This window comes from Mya arenaria, chromosome 15, assembly GCF_026914265.1.
Source record: "Mya arenaria isolate MELC-2E11 chromosome 15, ASM2691426v1".
Classification (NCBI taxonomy): domain Eukaryota; kingdom Metazoa; phylum Mollusca; class Bivalvia; order Myida; family Myidae; genus Mya; species Mya arenaria.
In genome coordinates, this window is record NC_069136.1 from 40,063,716 (window position 1) to 40,079,169 (window position 15,454).

At 35.4% G+C, this 15,454-nt stretch overlaps 1 protein-coding gene across 1 annotated transcript; it reads left to right on the forward strand.

Annotated features, from left to right (window-relative positions):
- Positions 1–5,241: 5,241 nt before the first annotated feature.
- LOC128220755 (uncharacterized) lies at positions 5,242–15,207 on the forward strand. The gene is made up of 3 exons (XM_052929261.1): positions 5,242–5,260; positions 7,057–7,139; positions 14,054–15,207. Exons 2-3 carry the CDS (start codon positions 7,058–7,060, stop codon positions 15,094–15,096), a joined length of 1,125 nt encoding a protein of 374 aa, XP_052785221.1. The 5' UTR covers positions 5,242–5,260; position 7,057; the 3' UTR covers positions 15,097–15,207.
- Positions 15,208–15,454: the final 247 nt, after the last annotated feature.

A 15,454-nucleotide genomic window follows, 5' to 3' on the forward strand; every position in this document is an offset into this window, starting at 1 on the left:
AAGACTTCCATTCTTACAATACTTGACAGTTCTCTCTTAAACTATTAGACAGTCCCTTCTGAAAATATTGGTCAGTTAGTAGACATTAAAGGCCCAGTTTAATCCTTCTATAAGTGACCCCCCCCCCCCAACCTCTGTGTATTGAGCTTAATCTTATTGCATAATTGTCTTATCAGATCTTCGATCTGAGTATCCTGCTGTGCAGTTGGGAGGTTTTATTATAGAAATGGACCCTAAATGGCCCTGTACCAATAAAAAAATACACAGGAACTTGGCCCCTACTGTGACATCAGTGCAATAAGCAGGAGATGCACAGCAGGGGATTGTCATGCCAAACAAGATTTAAGTTAAACTTTATGAAAATTATTCATAACATTTCCAAATAATCAAAAAAGCAATAAAACATTAGGTGGCATTATATTTTAGTAGGGTCATATAGGAGAGTGCGCATATAAGGTAGAAGCTTTGAACGTGTGCCCGGCGCCCCCCCCCCCCCCCTTTTACTTATTTTGACATTATAGGGAGAAAAGTAATAAAATACGCCCCAGATGCACCATTTCAGACTAGATATTGTTAAAACTGTCTTGAGGATTACCCCCCCCCCCAAACCCCCTTGCCAACACTTAAAACCGAATAATTTCCGGTACTGAGGGATGTGTGAAAGTCAAAGTTTTGCCCCCTGTAATTTTCAGTCCTGGATCCGCCTCTGCATCCCTCATGAATATGTTGGCTAATTTATTTGAACATTTTGCATTCTGGTGTATTGATGCGTATTTTCAACCATATTTACACGAAATCACGTCCACAAGAGGATGCATGGACCGGGTACACCCCCTGGATCCGATAGTCATGTGTCTTAACTTAAGCATTTCCGCTTTATTCGTTGTATGGATGTGTATTATTTATATGGTTTAAACAATATTAAAATTATTTGTATTAGTATTTTATCGATGCCTTATCTATGAATTTTTGGCAGGCACGGCTTGACCGAATATCAACGATCAACTGTTATCAAGGCCCTGTTCAGACGCTTTAAAATTGGAGATAACATAACTTTTCGCAATAGTTTTAAAGAAAAGCGGACATGTATTTTTTATACTTCCTAGTCTGCTTCAAGTTTAGTCAGTACGTCAGTTGTGTGGAATAGTACCAAAACCACAAAAAGGACGCTGATTTCAAATTATTACAAGAGGTTTTATAAGGTAAACGGCATCTTTCTACTAACATCTCAATAAAAATGAAAGGTTAGTTTGAAATTTATTTAGTTTACAACGATAGTGAAGATATATGCTGCTTTCTTCAGATGCGCAGTTCAATGAAAATTTAATATAAGATTTAGGTTTTAAAGTATGAACAAACTACAGTCGAACCCCGTTCGCTCGAACTCCCAGGGACCGTCGGAAATACCTCGAGCCTCGGACAGTTCGAGCTAAGCGGTGATGCTTTCCTTCAGTATTATGAAATTGATCCTTTACATCAGTTCGAGCCAACAAGGAGCTCGTGCCAAGCGAGTTCGAGCCAACGGGTTTCGACTGTATGTCAAATACGAGCACATGTTTTCGTCATTAAATATTATAATAAACATTATCTCGAAATTTAATCTGAATGTTTCTGCGGGATGTTGGATACAATGATTATTTTAAGAATTGAATTCGTTTCAAAATTTTAAAGTTGTGACTATAAACACAATCAAAGAGTGCAGGTCCGTACAAAGCAAAAAAAACGGTGTAGGTTCAGTGGAATCATTTTTTGATTATGTTTTAAGTAAAACTTAAACACAAATAAATGTTTTGATCTAACGCAGTCTCATAGCTTTTCAGTTTGCGTAATAAAAAAAATAACAATAATTCATTTTAGTGGTCTACATTTTATTGTGTAAACTACCCAATAACTGGACCAACCACTGTTTATATTTACCGCTTCACCTAATTAAAATCAATAACTATTGACTGCTGATTCACCAAATTAAATTGAAAAACATTTGAAATACTGCCTTCTCATTGGACAAAGTATTTTGTTGACCACTAAGGACTATTATACAAACATACACACGCCACGGACAGTTTAAAATAACAATGTTCTTACCATTTAACGAGTATGTGGTTGTTAAATGGTTCCAGATTTGTTTAAAGACGATGACCCAGACGTAGTAGGTTGCATAAGAACTTGTCTGTAGAGCACTAACAAACCTTTAAGCTGTTTGCCTCCGGTTAGTTTTTGCATTTCTTTGAATATCTCAGGGGCGATTCCAAGAGTTTTGAAGATAGCCCCTTCCCTGAATCTGAAATAAATAATAGTCTAAATGTGGTTAGGGGTGTTGGCTGTATTCCCATTATAAAAATGTAGGCCCTATTTAGGCTGGTTTGGTGCATTCGTGCATTAGTAGAACTTAAGTATATACACGGTCAAATCACCTCAATAGAGTGGATGACGTCACATACAAGATTTAAGTTAAACTTTTTGAAAATTATTCATAATATTACCAAATTATCAAAAAAGCAGTAAAACATTAGGTGGCATTATATTTTAGTAGTGTCATAAAGGAGAGGGCGCATATAAGGTAGCAGCTTTGGACGTGTGCCCGGCGCACCCCCCCCCCCCCCAAAAAAAAAAAAAAACAACAACCCAACAACAACAATAACAAACATCCAAGTTTACATTAATTTCAAAATAGGGAGAAAAGTGATAAAGTACGCTTGTTAAAACTATCTTGGGGGACTACCCCCAAACCCCTTGCCAACACTTTAAACCCACTAATTTTCGGTTCAGTGGGAGGGGCGCAAGTCAAAGGATTGCGCCCTTAAGTTACGCCCCCTCTAACTCTCCGTCCTGGAACCGCCCCTGCATCACTTATGAATATGTTGGCTAATTTAGTTTAAATTGTTGCATTCTGGTGTATTGGTGCATATTTTCTACCAAATTTACACGAAATCACGTCCACTGATGCATTGACCGGGTACGCCCCTGGATCCGATAGCAATATGGCTGAAGCATTTCCGCTTTATTCGTTGTATGGATGTGTATTATTTGTATGGTATAATATTTCAAAAGTTGACTGTAGTGGTATTTTATCAATGCCTTATCTTTGAATTTATGGCAGACACGGTTTTATTGAATATCAACGATCAACTGTTATCAAGGCCCTGTTCAGACGCTTTAAAATTGGAGGTAAGGCCACTACTTTTATATAAATTGGTTTACAAAACCGGCGGTTCTAATTTTCCGAAAAGTACAAAAAAAATAAAAAATGAATTTCACTTTTTTTTTAAGATTATTTTCCCGACCGTATTGATTTTGGTGCGAAACGAAAGAAAAACGAACAGATAAGAGTACGAATGTAGTAGATCTCGACTGGTGTGTTGTTCCGTAGCCGTATTCGCCGATTTATAGTGATAACATGTGAGCCAGTCAACTGTTATGGCAGCGCCGTTGGCAATGGCGAAATTGACGATAGCAGTCATTCTTTGTATGAAATAATTAAGTTAAATATGCAGGAGTTGTTAAAATAACAATAGCAAAATACATTGGCAAATTTAACAGCCGACACAAACAATAACTGTCACGTGATTGTTGTTTTTCCCCGCAAATTTAGGTCATGAAAATATTGTTGTTTATAGATGAAAAATAAGTGGCAGCGGCTGCCATCGAATAAGTAGACACAAATATCTGTAAATTATGTGTGAGAAAAAATATTTTATAACATTTTATGGTTACATTTCAAATAACAGTGCACTTAGTGTGAGTGGTGAAATCGAAAGTAAAATTTTTAAGTTGACACCGGTGATCTAGTTTCACAAGTTCGGTCGGTTCTCTTTATGGATTTTAAATCACAAACTGGTTTGGAAATACTTGTCATTGAGTCAATGTAAAGCTTGTGTTTATTCTAGATTACAATGTTTATTCATGTTTGGGTTAATAGTAGAGTAAAAACAATGAAAGAGTTGAACACATGTGTTAATGCCATTTACTAATGCCAGGAGTTGTGTGCAAAACATTAAGATAAAACAACACGGAAAACTATTTTGAATAAGTCCATTTTAATTTGTTATGACCTTGATATTTCACTATAAATGAGATTTGTTGTTGTAACCAAGGAATTCTCTTTAAAATGAAAAATAAACAATCATGAAGTATAGATGCCCTGTGAACGCATGATACACAAAATGGCGGAGTTGGGAGAAGATGAAAATATCCGATAAATAATTATGGATTTCACTGTTGCTATCATTGGTACATAAAGTTAAGTCACATGCTAGATTTATTATTTTGCTATGTGATTTTTATGTACTGATGTGGTAATTTGCTGCAAGCTTTGAATTTGAAATGGATTTGCTGAACATCGCATGGTAAATATCCCGGTCCGAAAATATCCGGACTTAGCATGGATTGGGTTACACACAACTAGGACCCCGCATGGTAAAGGTTATTAAAACTCAAATCTAGGTCTAGTTTGGTTTTTAGTTTTTCAGGAATTGTTTGCACAATATTAAAGAACAATGTCTTCATACAATATTACTTCCTTATTTACAAAATTGGAAATTATTTCACTTTATTGACATTTTCCAATATTGAAATAACTGAAACAATGCTTAGAAAATGTAATGTGTTGTCTTAATACAGTGCAATTCTTGTGTATTTTAAAGCGTAAAATTTGCCTTCCCGTTTTTTCCAATTTAATATTGGTCAGTTTTTAAGTGTTCTGCATTCACTTTTGCTTTAGCATACCCTTAAAGCTAAACAAATGTCCTGCTGAGTAATATTCAATGTATCTTTGATAAAAAGTGTAGTTTATACATGTAAACATGTTTTATAGTAATTTCATTGATGTTTTATATGCACAGTAGGTAAGATTTAAACTGTGTGTTTAATTAGAACCTTGAAACTTTGAGTGTATTAAAACATGCATTAATAGCAGTTTAAAAATTTAAAATGTCAAGTAAATGATATAAATTTTCAATGTATTTATGTTGTTCTCTGATTTTCACCCTTTAAGAGTATGTTTTGTGACTTTTTACCTTTTTTTTTTTTTTTTTTTTTTTCGACCACCCGGTGGACATTTTTTCCAAAAATTCTTGTAAACCAAAAAATAAAAAAGGAGTGGCCTAACATAACTTTTCGCAATAGTTTTTAAGAAAATCGGACATGTATTTTTTATACTTCCTAGTCTGCTTCAAGTTTAGTCAGTACGTCAGTCGTGTGGAATAGTACCAAAACCACAAAAAGGACGCTGATTTCAAATTATTACAAGAGGTTTTATAAGGTAAACGGCATTTTTCTACTAACATCTCAATAAAAATGAAAGGTAAGTTTAAAATTTATTTAGTTTACAGCGATAGTGAAGATATACTAACTTACGCTAAGTCATTATTTAAGGAAATATTGTTGGTAGGAATATCTTTTGCTGCTTTCTTCAGATGCGCAGTTCAATGAAAATTTAATATAAGATTTAGGTTTTAAAGTATGAACAAACTACAGTCGAACCCCGTTCGCTCGAACTCCCAGGGACCGTCGGAAATACCTCGAGCCTCGGACAGTTCGAGCTAAGCGGTGATGCTTTCCTTCAGTATAATGAAATCGGTCCTTTACATCAGTTCGAGCCAACAAGGAACTCGTGCCAAGCGAGTTCGAGCCAACGGGATTCGACTGTAATTCAAATACGAGCACACGTTTCGTCATTAAATATTACAATAAACATTATTTCGAAAATTTATTAACTTGAATGTTTCTGCGGGGTGTCAGATGCAATGAATTTTTAAGAATTGAAATCGTTTTAAAATTTTAAAGTTGTGACTATAAACACAATCAGAGAGTGCAGGTGCGTACGAAACAAAATAAACCAATGTAGGTTCAGTGGAATCATTGTTTTTTTTAACTTTTAAGTAAAACTTGAACACAAATAAATGTTTTGAGCTAGCGCAGTTGCATAGCTATTTATTTTGCGTAATAACAAACACTATTTAACTTTTAGTGGTCTACATTGTATTGTGTAAACTACCTATTTACTGGACAAGCCACTGTTTATATCTACCGCTTCACCTTATTAAAATAAATATTTTTTGACGGCCGATTTACCAAAATAAATGTTATGGAAAACATTAGAAATACTGCCTTCTCATTGGACAAAGTAGTATGTTGACCTCTAAGGACAATTATACAGACATACACAAGCCACGGACAGTTTAAAATAACACTGTTCTTACCATTTAACGATTATGCGGTTGTTAAATGGTTCCAGATTTGTTTAAAGATGATGGCCCAGACGTAGTAAGTTGCATTAAAACTTATACATAGCGCACTAACAAACCTTTAACCTGTCTACCTCCGGTTAGGTTTGAATTTCTTTGAATATCTCAGGGGGCGATTCCAGGAGTTTTGAAGGTAGCATATCCGTGAATCCGCCAAAAAAAACAACTTTAAATGTGGTAAGGGGGTTTAGCTGTTTTCCCTTAATAAAAATGTTGGCTCTATTTAGTCTTGTTTCGTGAATTCTTATTTATTGGATTGATACTTTCACTCCGATTTTGACTTAATAAGATTTGGAAAGATTGACAAGCTTTTTCATTCATAAGTATTCTTACTAGACAGCTATATAACATGTAAATCAGTTTTTAAGCCAGGAGTTATATTCAATGGCTAGTGTTTTCTTATGTAACACAAATTCATGTTTGCATACACTGGTACAACAATCAACGTATAATTTGTATACAAGAAAATGTATTACTTTTTGTCTTAATATTCGCGAATTATTTAATCAGAATTATCCTTGACCGCTACCACACCGGACAAACATATCTATGTACGTCTTGCTACGCGTGTGGTAAAACAGATTACTGTCCGAAGTGACCAGAGAAGATAAAAATATACGGAAATCAAGCAGTGTTGAGCCATTTTTTCACTAATACTAAATGTTAATCCGTAATAAAATAAACAGCATTCGGATTCAAAGGGGAAAGGGGATGACAGCCTGAACTTTTCACAAGTCATTTCCAGTTTAGAATTTTATTTTAGTGAAGAAGAGAATTGTTTGCTAGCTGTCTCTCCCCGTGTCTGTTTCAGCATGCGGGTCACATGTAAAAGAGCGTGTTGTTGCTGCACTGCCATCTGCCTCGTTATAACAGTCATGCTTCTTTCATCGCAAGGTAGGTCAACGATTGCTTACTGTTTCGCATGAGATTGTTCGGTAACAAATGTTAGTTTGTAAATAATATAGTGGCAGTTATGTAAATCAAGCACAATATGCCCAGTTGATATTACTTTAACTTTTTGGTTGACGAAAAAATTGGGCACATAAAAAAACAATTTCAATCGTTTGAAAACAAGAAAGGTCAATCAGGTTTAGTAGCACCATAAGCCGTTCAATGTTATTTAATAAAGTTAAAAAAAACATCCTTTATTGCAAGTGCTATTGTTTGTAAATATTTTTGTTTTCAAGTGTTTTGTTTCTCAAGGGAGAACAAAGCAAATTCTCTCGATTTTATCTCGAAGCAGTTTGCCTCAAACTCGGTCTGCAGAGCCTCAGGTTTTTAACCCATTTACATAGGCTTTCTATCGTTGTTTTTTAAAACAAAAGCAGACTCCCCCTCCAACTCCATATTATATAATTCTGAATTGACCATTGGTGACCATTCAACAGTAATTCGTAGTCTACATGATATTAAAACGTGATACTGTGTACAATCATAAGTTCCTTTCACGTACTGTAGTACAATTGATAATATCAAGAACAGGATGACTTTACTCACGGGACAAGTGACCTTACTCATTGTGTATCCCCCTCGACTGAAATGGAGAAATACTGTATTGCCAGTATTCTTCTTATTCTTACTTTTATTATGCTTCCCTTTCTTCAATCTTCTCTGGAGCTGGGTGGGTATTCATAAAATTGAGCATCTCACTGATCATAATATGATATAACAACATTAAAGACTCACTCTTACTCCCAAATAAGATTTACCGCAATTAATAATATTGTTTTAATATTGCATAAAAGATAAAAAAAAAAATGTCAAAAACAATGGTTCGAAAGAAGGATACCGAGTTTTATTTGAAAGAAAGGAGCATAAAACATGGTATTTCTACTTTATGAAACTATAATAGACCACAGTAAATGTTTTAACATTCACCAATCATTTAATATATTTTGTGCGGTTAAAATCTTGTTATCAGTAATCAAAATTTCCTACGACCAAAAAAATAAATAAATGTGATTGATTATCTTTTAATCTCAAATGTAAGTACGATCTTCCTTTTTGAACTGTATGAGTCACCACTTGCGCGCTCTAAATGAGCTGATAAGTTAATTTCCGTTCGTTTAATAAAGTTTGATAAAATTGCCATGTCGTGCTCGCGCCTTAATTGATTTAATCTGTAGCAAATCGTTGTCCTTCTTTAAAGCTGCATTCTCACAGATTGAACGTTGAGACACCTTTTTAATTTGTTGTCTTGGAACAAGCCAATTTTTTGCGAAAATCCATGAAAACAAGTATATAAGACTGCTGACAAACATTAGATCGCATATTGTTATATTTCAGTTAAAAAAAAGAAAGATGTTTTATGCATTTTTATTAAACCGTTAGTAACGGTTTAGGCCATAAAACAATTTCGAACGGAAATATGAAGATCTACGATCTGACTTTTTGTCAGCAATCTTATATCATTAGTTTGCAGATATTTACTTAAAAATTTGCTCTTCCCAAGACAAAAAAAAGTTGTAAAAATGGTATATCCGTGAAAGTGCAGCTTTAAAAATGCACTCATACTCCCAAATAAGAAAAGCCATGATTAATAATATTGTTTAAATATTCCAAAAAGGATGAACAAATGTCGAAACAATGGTTCTTAAAAGTTTAGTTTGGAAGAAATGAGCATATAACACGGCATTTCTACCTTATGAGACTATAGTGGACCACAGTAAATATTTAAGCATTCACCAATCATTTAATATTTTTGCACTTTCTGCTATTAAATACACGGTTACAATCGTATTATCATTAATTAATATTTTCCATAAATGCAAGTAAGTAGTTGAAGGTTTATTTGTCAAATGTGATGTTTGTTATACATTTGTATATATTAATTTTGAATAAAAGTGTCACTTTAAGCAAACACATACTGTGATACACTGTTAAATTAATTGCATAAGGTTAAAGTGTATCGACCGCGGTGTTTACTTTAAGTTTACGTATGTGTGTGGTTTTCCAACAACAACCCCCAATGCATTTATCAAAAGTGCTTCTTGTGTGATTTTAACTTCCTAAATTTATCCATATTATTTAAAAATATTTTCATTTCTTAATATGAATCTGAAGAAATTACGAATGTTTACCAAATAAATCCCCAATGCTTTCCACTGATGGTTTGACTACATTCCGATACATGTTTACGGAAATATTGCCACTCAAGCTATGCAGAGCCTGCATAAATAAATTCTGAATTTAATTCCGCTTTAGTCATAGCTTGCGTGACATTTTTACATTCCTCTGCCATTGTCAATATGCTTAACAACAATAGAAAGCACTTTGGAAAATATAACTAGTTTCGCTCAAATTAAAGGCCTTGTTTAAGCCTTCTATAAGTGACACCCCCCCCCCCCCCCAAAAAAAAAATAAAATGTGTATAGTACACATCCTCTGTTTATTGATTTAAATCTACTTGCCTTGATCCCTCATATCAGATCTCCGATCGGAGTATCCTGCTGTGCAGTTTCAGAAGTTTTATTATAAAAATGGACCCTAAATGGCCCTGAGCCAATAAACACATACACAGGAAATTGGCCCCTACTGTAACACCAGTACAATAAGCAGGAGATGCACAGCAGGCGATTTCCATGCCAAACATTCCTTAAACTAGGCCTTTAAGGACTTGGATAGTGACCGACCTTTCCTGGTTTCGATCCTGTTTTCGATTACCTGTCACGGTCCAAAAGTTCATGTCCTGTAACACTCCAGCCGTTTAATGACAAGAAACAACCACGTCCGGTAACACAACTATTATTGTCTGTTAAGAATTAGTTGTGAGTTTTCAAGTGTTTTTGATTTAGCAAAGCGATAGCGGAGAAGACTCAGATTTTAATCAGATGCAGACTGAATCAAACTCGCTATGCTGACGCTCATATTTAAACACATGTATTTGATTTCTCGGATGTTAAAACAAGCAGACTCTGATGATCAAACTCCAACTTAGATTTTAAACATTCGAATGGCTCTATTTGCGGTGACCATTTCAAAGCTTTTCTTATTAGCAGACTGAGGGTGAGCTTTTAGGATCGATGATTGTCCGTCGTCCGTCGTCTGTCGTCAGTCAACACTTCGTTTGTTAACACTCTAGGGGTCACATTTTGGCCTCAATTGTCACGAAACTTTGTCAGGATGTTTGTCCCAGTAATAACTCGGACGAGTTCAAATATGGGTCATATGGGGTCAAAAACTAGGCCACAGAGCCCAAATATGGAAAAATCTTGTTAACACTCTCGTGGGTAACATTTTCAGCCCAATTATCCTGGAAATTTGTCAGAATGGTTGTTTAACGATTTCTAGCTCAAGTTTGAATATAGGTCATATGGGTTCAAAAACTAGGTCACAGAGCCCAAATGTGGAAAAAGCTTGTTAACACTCTAGAGCTAACATTTTCAGCCCAAATATCCTGGAAATTCGTCAGAAAGGTTGTTTTGAAGATGTCAAGCTCAAATTCAAATATGGGTCATCTGGGGTCATAAAAGAGGTCACAGAGACCAACTATCGAAATACCTTGTTAACACTCTCGAGGTAACATTTTCAGCCCAAATATCCTGAAAATATGTCAGAAAGGTTGTTTTGATAATTTCTAGCTCAAGTTCGAATATGGGTCATCTGGGGTCAAAAACTAGGTCACAGACCCCAAATATAGAAATACCATGTTAACACTCTAGAGGTGACATTTTTAGCCCAAATATCCTGGAAATTTGTCGGTAAGGTTGGTTGAATGATTTCTAGCCCAAGTTCGAATATGGGTCATCTGGGGTCAAAAACTAGGTCACAGAGCCCAAATATGGAAATACCTTGTTAAGACTCTCGAGACAACATTTTTTGCCCAAATATCCTGGAAATTTGTCAGAAAAGTTGTTTTGAAGATTTCCAACTTAAGTTCGAAAATGAGTCATCTGGGATCAAAAACTAGGGCACAGAGCCAAAATATGGAAATACCTTGTAAACACTCTAGAGCTTACATTTTCAGCCCAAATATCCTGGAATTTTGTCAGAAAGGTTGTTTTGAAGATGTCAAGCTCAAATTCAAATATGGGTCATCTGGGATCAAAAATTAGGTGACAGAGCCCAAATATGGAAATACCTTGTTTACACTCCAGAGGTAACATTTTCAGCCCAAATATCCTGAAAATTTGCTAGAAAGAGTGTTTTGTTGATTTCTAGCTTAAGTATGAAAATGGGTCATCTGAGATCAAGAACTAGGTCACAGAGCCCAACTATGGAAATACCTTGTTAACACTCTCGAGGTAACATTTTGAGCCCAAATATCCTGGAAATTTGTCAGAAAGGATGTTTTGAAGATTTCCAACTCAAGTTCGAATATGGGTCATCTGGGGTCAAAAACTAGGTCACAGAGCCCAAATATGGATATACCTTGTTAACACTCTCGAGGTAACATTTTCAGCCCAAATGTCCTTGAAATTTGTCAGAAAGGTTGTTATGAAGATTTCTAACTCAAGTTCGAATATGGGTCATCTGGGGTCAAAAACTAGGTCACAGAGCCTAAATATGAAAATACCTTGATAACACTCTCGATGTAACATTTTCAGCCCAAATAACCTGGAAATTTGTCAGAAAGGTTGTCTTGATGATTTCTAGCTCAAGTTCGAATATGGGTCATCTGGGGTCAAAAACTAGGTCACTGAGCCCAAATATGGAAATACCTTGCTAACACTCTAAAGGTAACATTTTCAGCCCAAATATCTAGGAAATTTGTCAGAGAGGTTGTTTCCAGTTTTAGAAATATATTATCAAATACAAAAAAGAAAACGTTTGTTTCAGTGTTATATAGCAATTTATTTCATCTCGTTTAGTGTTCACTCGATGAGATATATTACGATCTTACACTGAAATTAAACATTATCCTCTATGTAAATTTTGTGTTATTCATTATTATACAATGACAGATACAAGGAGAAGGCCACGCGTATAGAACACGCAATCTACATGTACTCAATCTTATAAAGAGCTTTTCAAAAAATGGACTTTTTAAACTCAGTGTTGATGGTTCAAATCGAATTAATGCTAGTATCAGTTAAATAAGAATTCTCTCTAAATCATTTGGAGGGATTTACAATTCAATCACAGATACATCCAAATCACAATAAAATATTCCCTTGTTTCAAAAATAAATTATGGACAATAACGGACCTGTTGCAATTGAAGCTACCTACAAATTATCTGTTGCACTTATTAGTTGAATACTAAGAGACCTCTTCAAATATATGAGTGTATTTGGGTTTTGCATTCGCAAGTGTGAACAAACAATTCACAAAAACCAGTTTCAGTGTGTGTGTGTATACATACCACGTGATGAATTGTATCATAAATGCTTCGTCGGAAGACAATATTTTGCTTCAGATGAAAACTTTAAACAAAGATAACTTCACAATTTCTTCACCATTTTAAATGAAATATAACACAGTCTACGCCGCGTATGGAGCCCGGCCTTCGGTCTTTTACCAGAGTTTGATTGAGAGTTTAGTTTGTTAAAACACTTCGATAAACCTTTTCACAATATGGCCGTCTGACGGAGCACTGTAAAAACATTATTTTGGAAACAGATTTGTCGAAGTGTTTGATGAAACTAATCATTATCAAACTTCTGTAATAACACAAAGGCGGGGCTCTGTAAGCGGCATATACTGCCCTTTTTTATTTAAAATGGTGTAGTAAAGGAAAGTTACTTTTGATTTAAGTCTTTACTTTAAGAAAAATGTTGCCTTTCGACGTAGCATATATGACGTAATCATGTGGTATACTCACATTGAGTTTAAATACCAAAAAGAGACACTGCAAGAGGGACATGCGTATACATTCAGCCGTCTAAACAACACAGACAGACCACTCGTTTATCGAACTATCTTTATTGATGAATGTTGGGGTCATTGCCATTCGGAGCTCCTCGGCCATTTTTATCGAAAACAACTTCGGGTGTATTTGGACGGTTTACATACTCAAAAAGTGATACGTTTAAGTCCGCTGCAAGTAGATCGCGTAGTAATTATATTTAGCAATTAAACTTTATGACTTTACTCTTTGGAGTCTTAATTATGTTTGTAGTAAAACACTTCACTGTCAATCAATTTAAACTTAGATCAATAAATACGACTCTAAAACACTACATTTAACGATATAATTAATAAAGATACGAACTACTTCAACTGATGTACCGGCATACATCCGAGGTTGTTTTCTATAAAAATGGCCGAGGAGTTCCGAATGGGCTATTGCATTTGAACGGCATGCAAAACAGGGATATATACACACATCAAATTATGTGTAATCGTTAGGATTCCATGAGTACGCTAACCGTATCCGTTTAACGCTCCGCATATTAAAACGGAAACCCTATTCTAAGTTTACGCAAAATATCATAAAGAAATTGCATTTCTAAGAAGGAATTTCAGCTAAGAGTTAAAACGACAGTTAAGTTCAATAGTCGCCACTATTTTTCGACTTAAAAAAGTAATTTTTGATATCCAAAGACATAAAAACTCATTATTAACACGTTGGATTTCCATGCAGAAAAGCGTTCAAATGATACAAATATTTTGATTTGATTCTGATTTGTTTAATGTTTCTTCTGCATTTTTGTTCGTAAATTAAGTTTTACCACTGTTTCTATATGTCTGCTGTTGTTTTTGTCAAGCCAAATTTACGCCGCGGACACGGATCGGACGCCGACTGGATGCGCATGCGCACATATGGAATATACCCAATGGTGTTTGACTGGTTCGGTTTTATAGTATGCTGACAGCTGATGCCGAGCACATGTTAAAACGGCCTAATATGCTATTCATTTTTTTCAGAGCAACAACAACAACAGTCAGAAACACTTAACGAAGACGATGCGCCAATTATTAATCCAGATGAACTAGAACCGTTTGAACCGTCGGTCAATGAAGACTTTCCTACGAATGAGGACAGAAAAGAACCGTTGATACCTCATGTCTTTCACCAAACCCATTCAACAGAATATGTTCCACATATTAACATTAAGAGTGTAAAATCGCTCATCCAATTCAACCCCACTTGGGACTACTTTTTCTGGACCAATGAAAACGCACGAGACCTGATTGCTAGACGACATCCGCAGCTTATAGATGTGTTTGACAATTTTATTAATCCTATTGAACGGAGTGACTTACTGAGATATGTAGTACTGTACGAGATAGGTGGGGTTTATTTAGACACAGATGTGGAGGTTATACGCCCGCTAAACAGGGTCACGTACAAATACACGTGTATCATTCCTAGTGAACCGTTTGAACACAGCAGTATATTGTATAAAAGGGATATTGTCATAAACAATGCGATAATATTTTGTCGATCCCGTCATCCGTTTTTAAAACAGCTTCTTCAAAACATAGGAAATAGCACAACTGGATTAACAGCGATAGACAGAACGGGGCCAGTGTTTGTTACTGAGCAGTATTTCATATTTATGCACACTCTGGTGCCAAGAAAGAGTAATACATCTCTAACGTACATAGATGGAAACGAACCGTTTGTCGTCCGTCGAAATTGTATAGCTGACAATTGTGTGTACATTCCAAACACGATATACTTCAACCATCAGTATGACAAACCTCAAAGTTTGCTGGTCGAAAACTGTAAACTCAAAAACAAGCCGCCCTTAGTAAAAAGGGGTTGTCTTATTTTAGCAGCCCGAAAGACAGAGGTGACGTCCCAATTTGAGTACACGCGTCATCACTGGGTACACACGTGGTCTCACGTGGAAAATGACACGTGGCTTGTGCGTTTATTTAAGTTTTTGTCGAAGCTTCGGTATGGATCCCATACAGGAGGGATACATATACGAGATATAGTGAAAAATGTGAAAATATCATGAAACTGTCTGAACAAAGTTAACATTGGTAAGAATGTAGCCACCTAGTGACGTCAATACACTATTCTAGTTTATATTTAATGTTCAGTATCAATGTTAAATGTGTAAAATGATGTTGTCTCTTCTATTTCCTCTTTTAGTAGTGGTTTAAGGTTGTAAGTATGTACTTTTAAAAGTAAATGGTTTGACGCGACACAGTCTCAAAACCATTATAGAAAGACCCAATAGTGCACGGTTATTGTGGACATACCACGTGACGTCACATTTTTATAAAAGAGGTGGAAATAGTGGAAAAATGTACGCTATACTCGGTTACATTTCCCCTTAACATGCGCTTTGTTTTGTAAAAAATGATATGAAA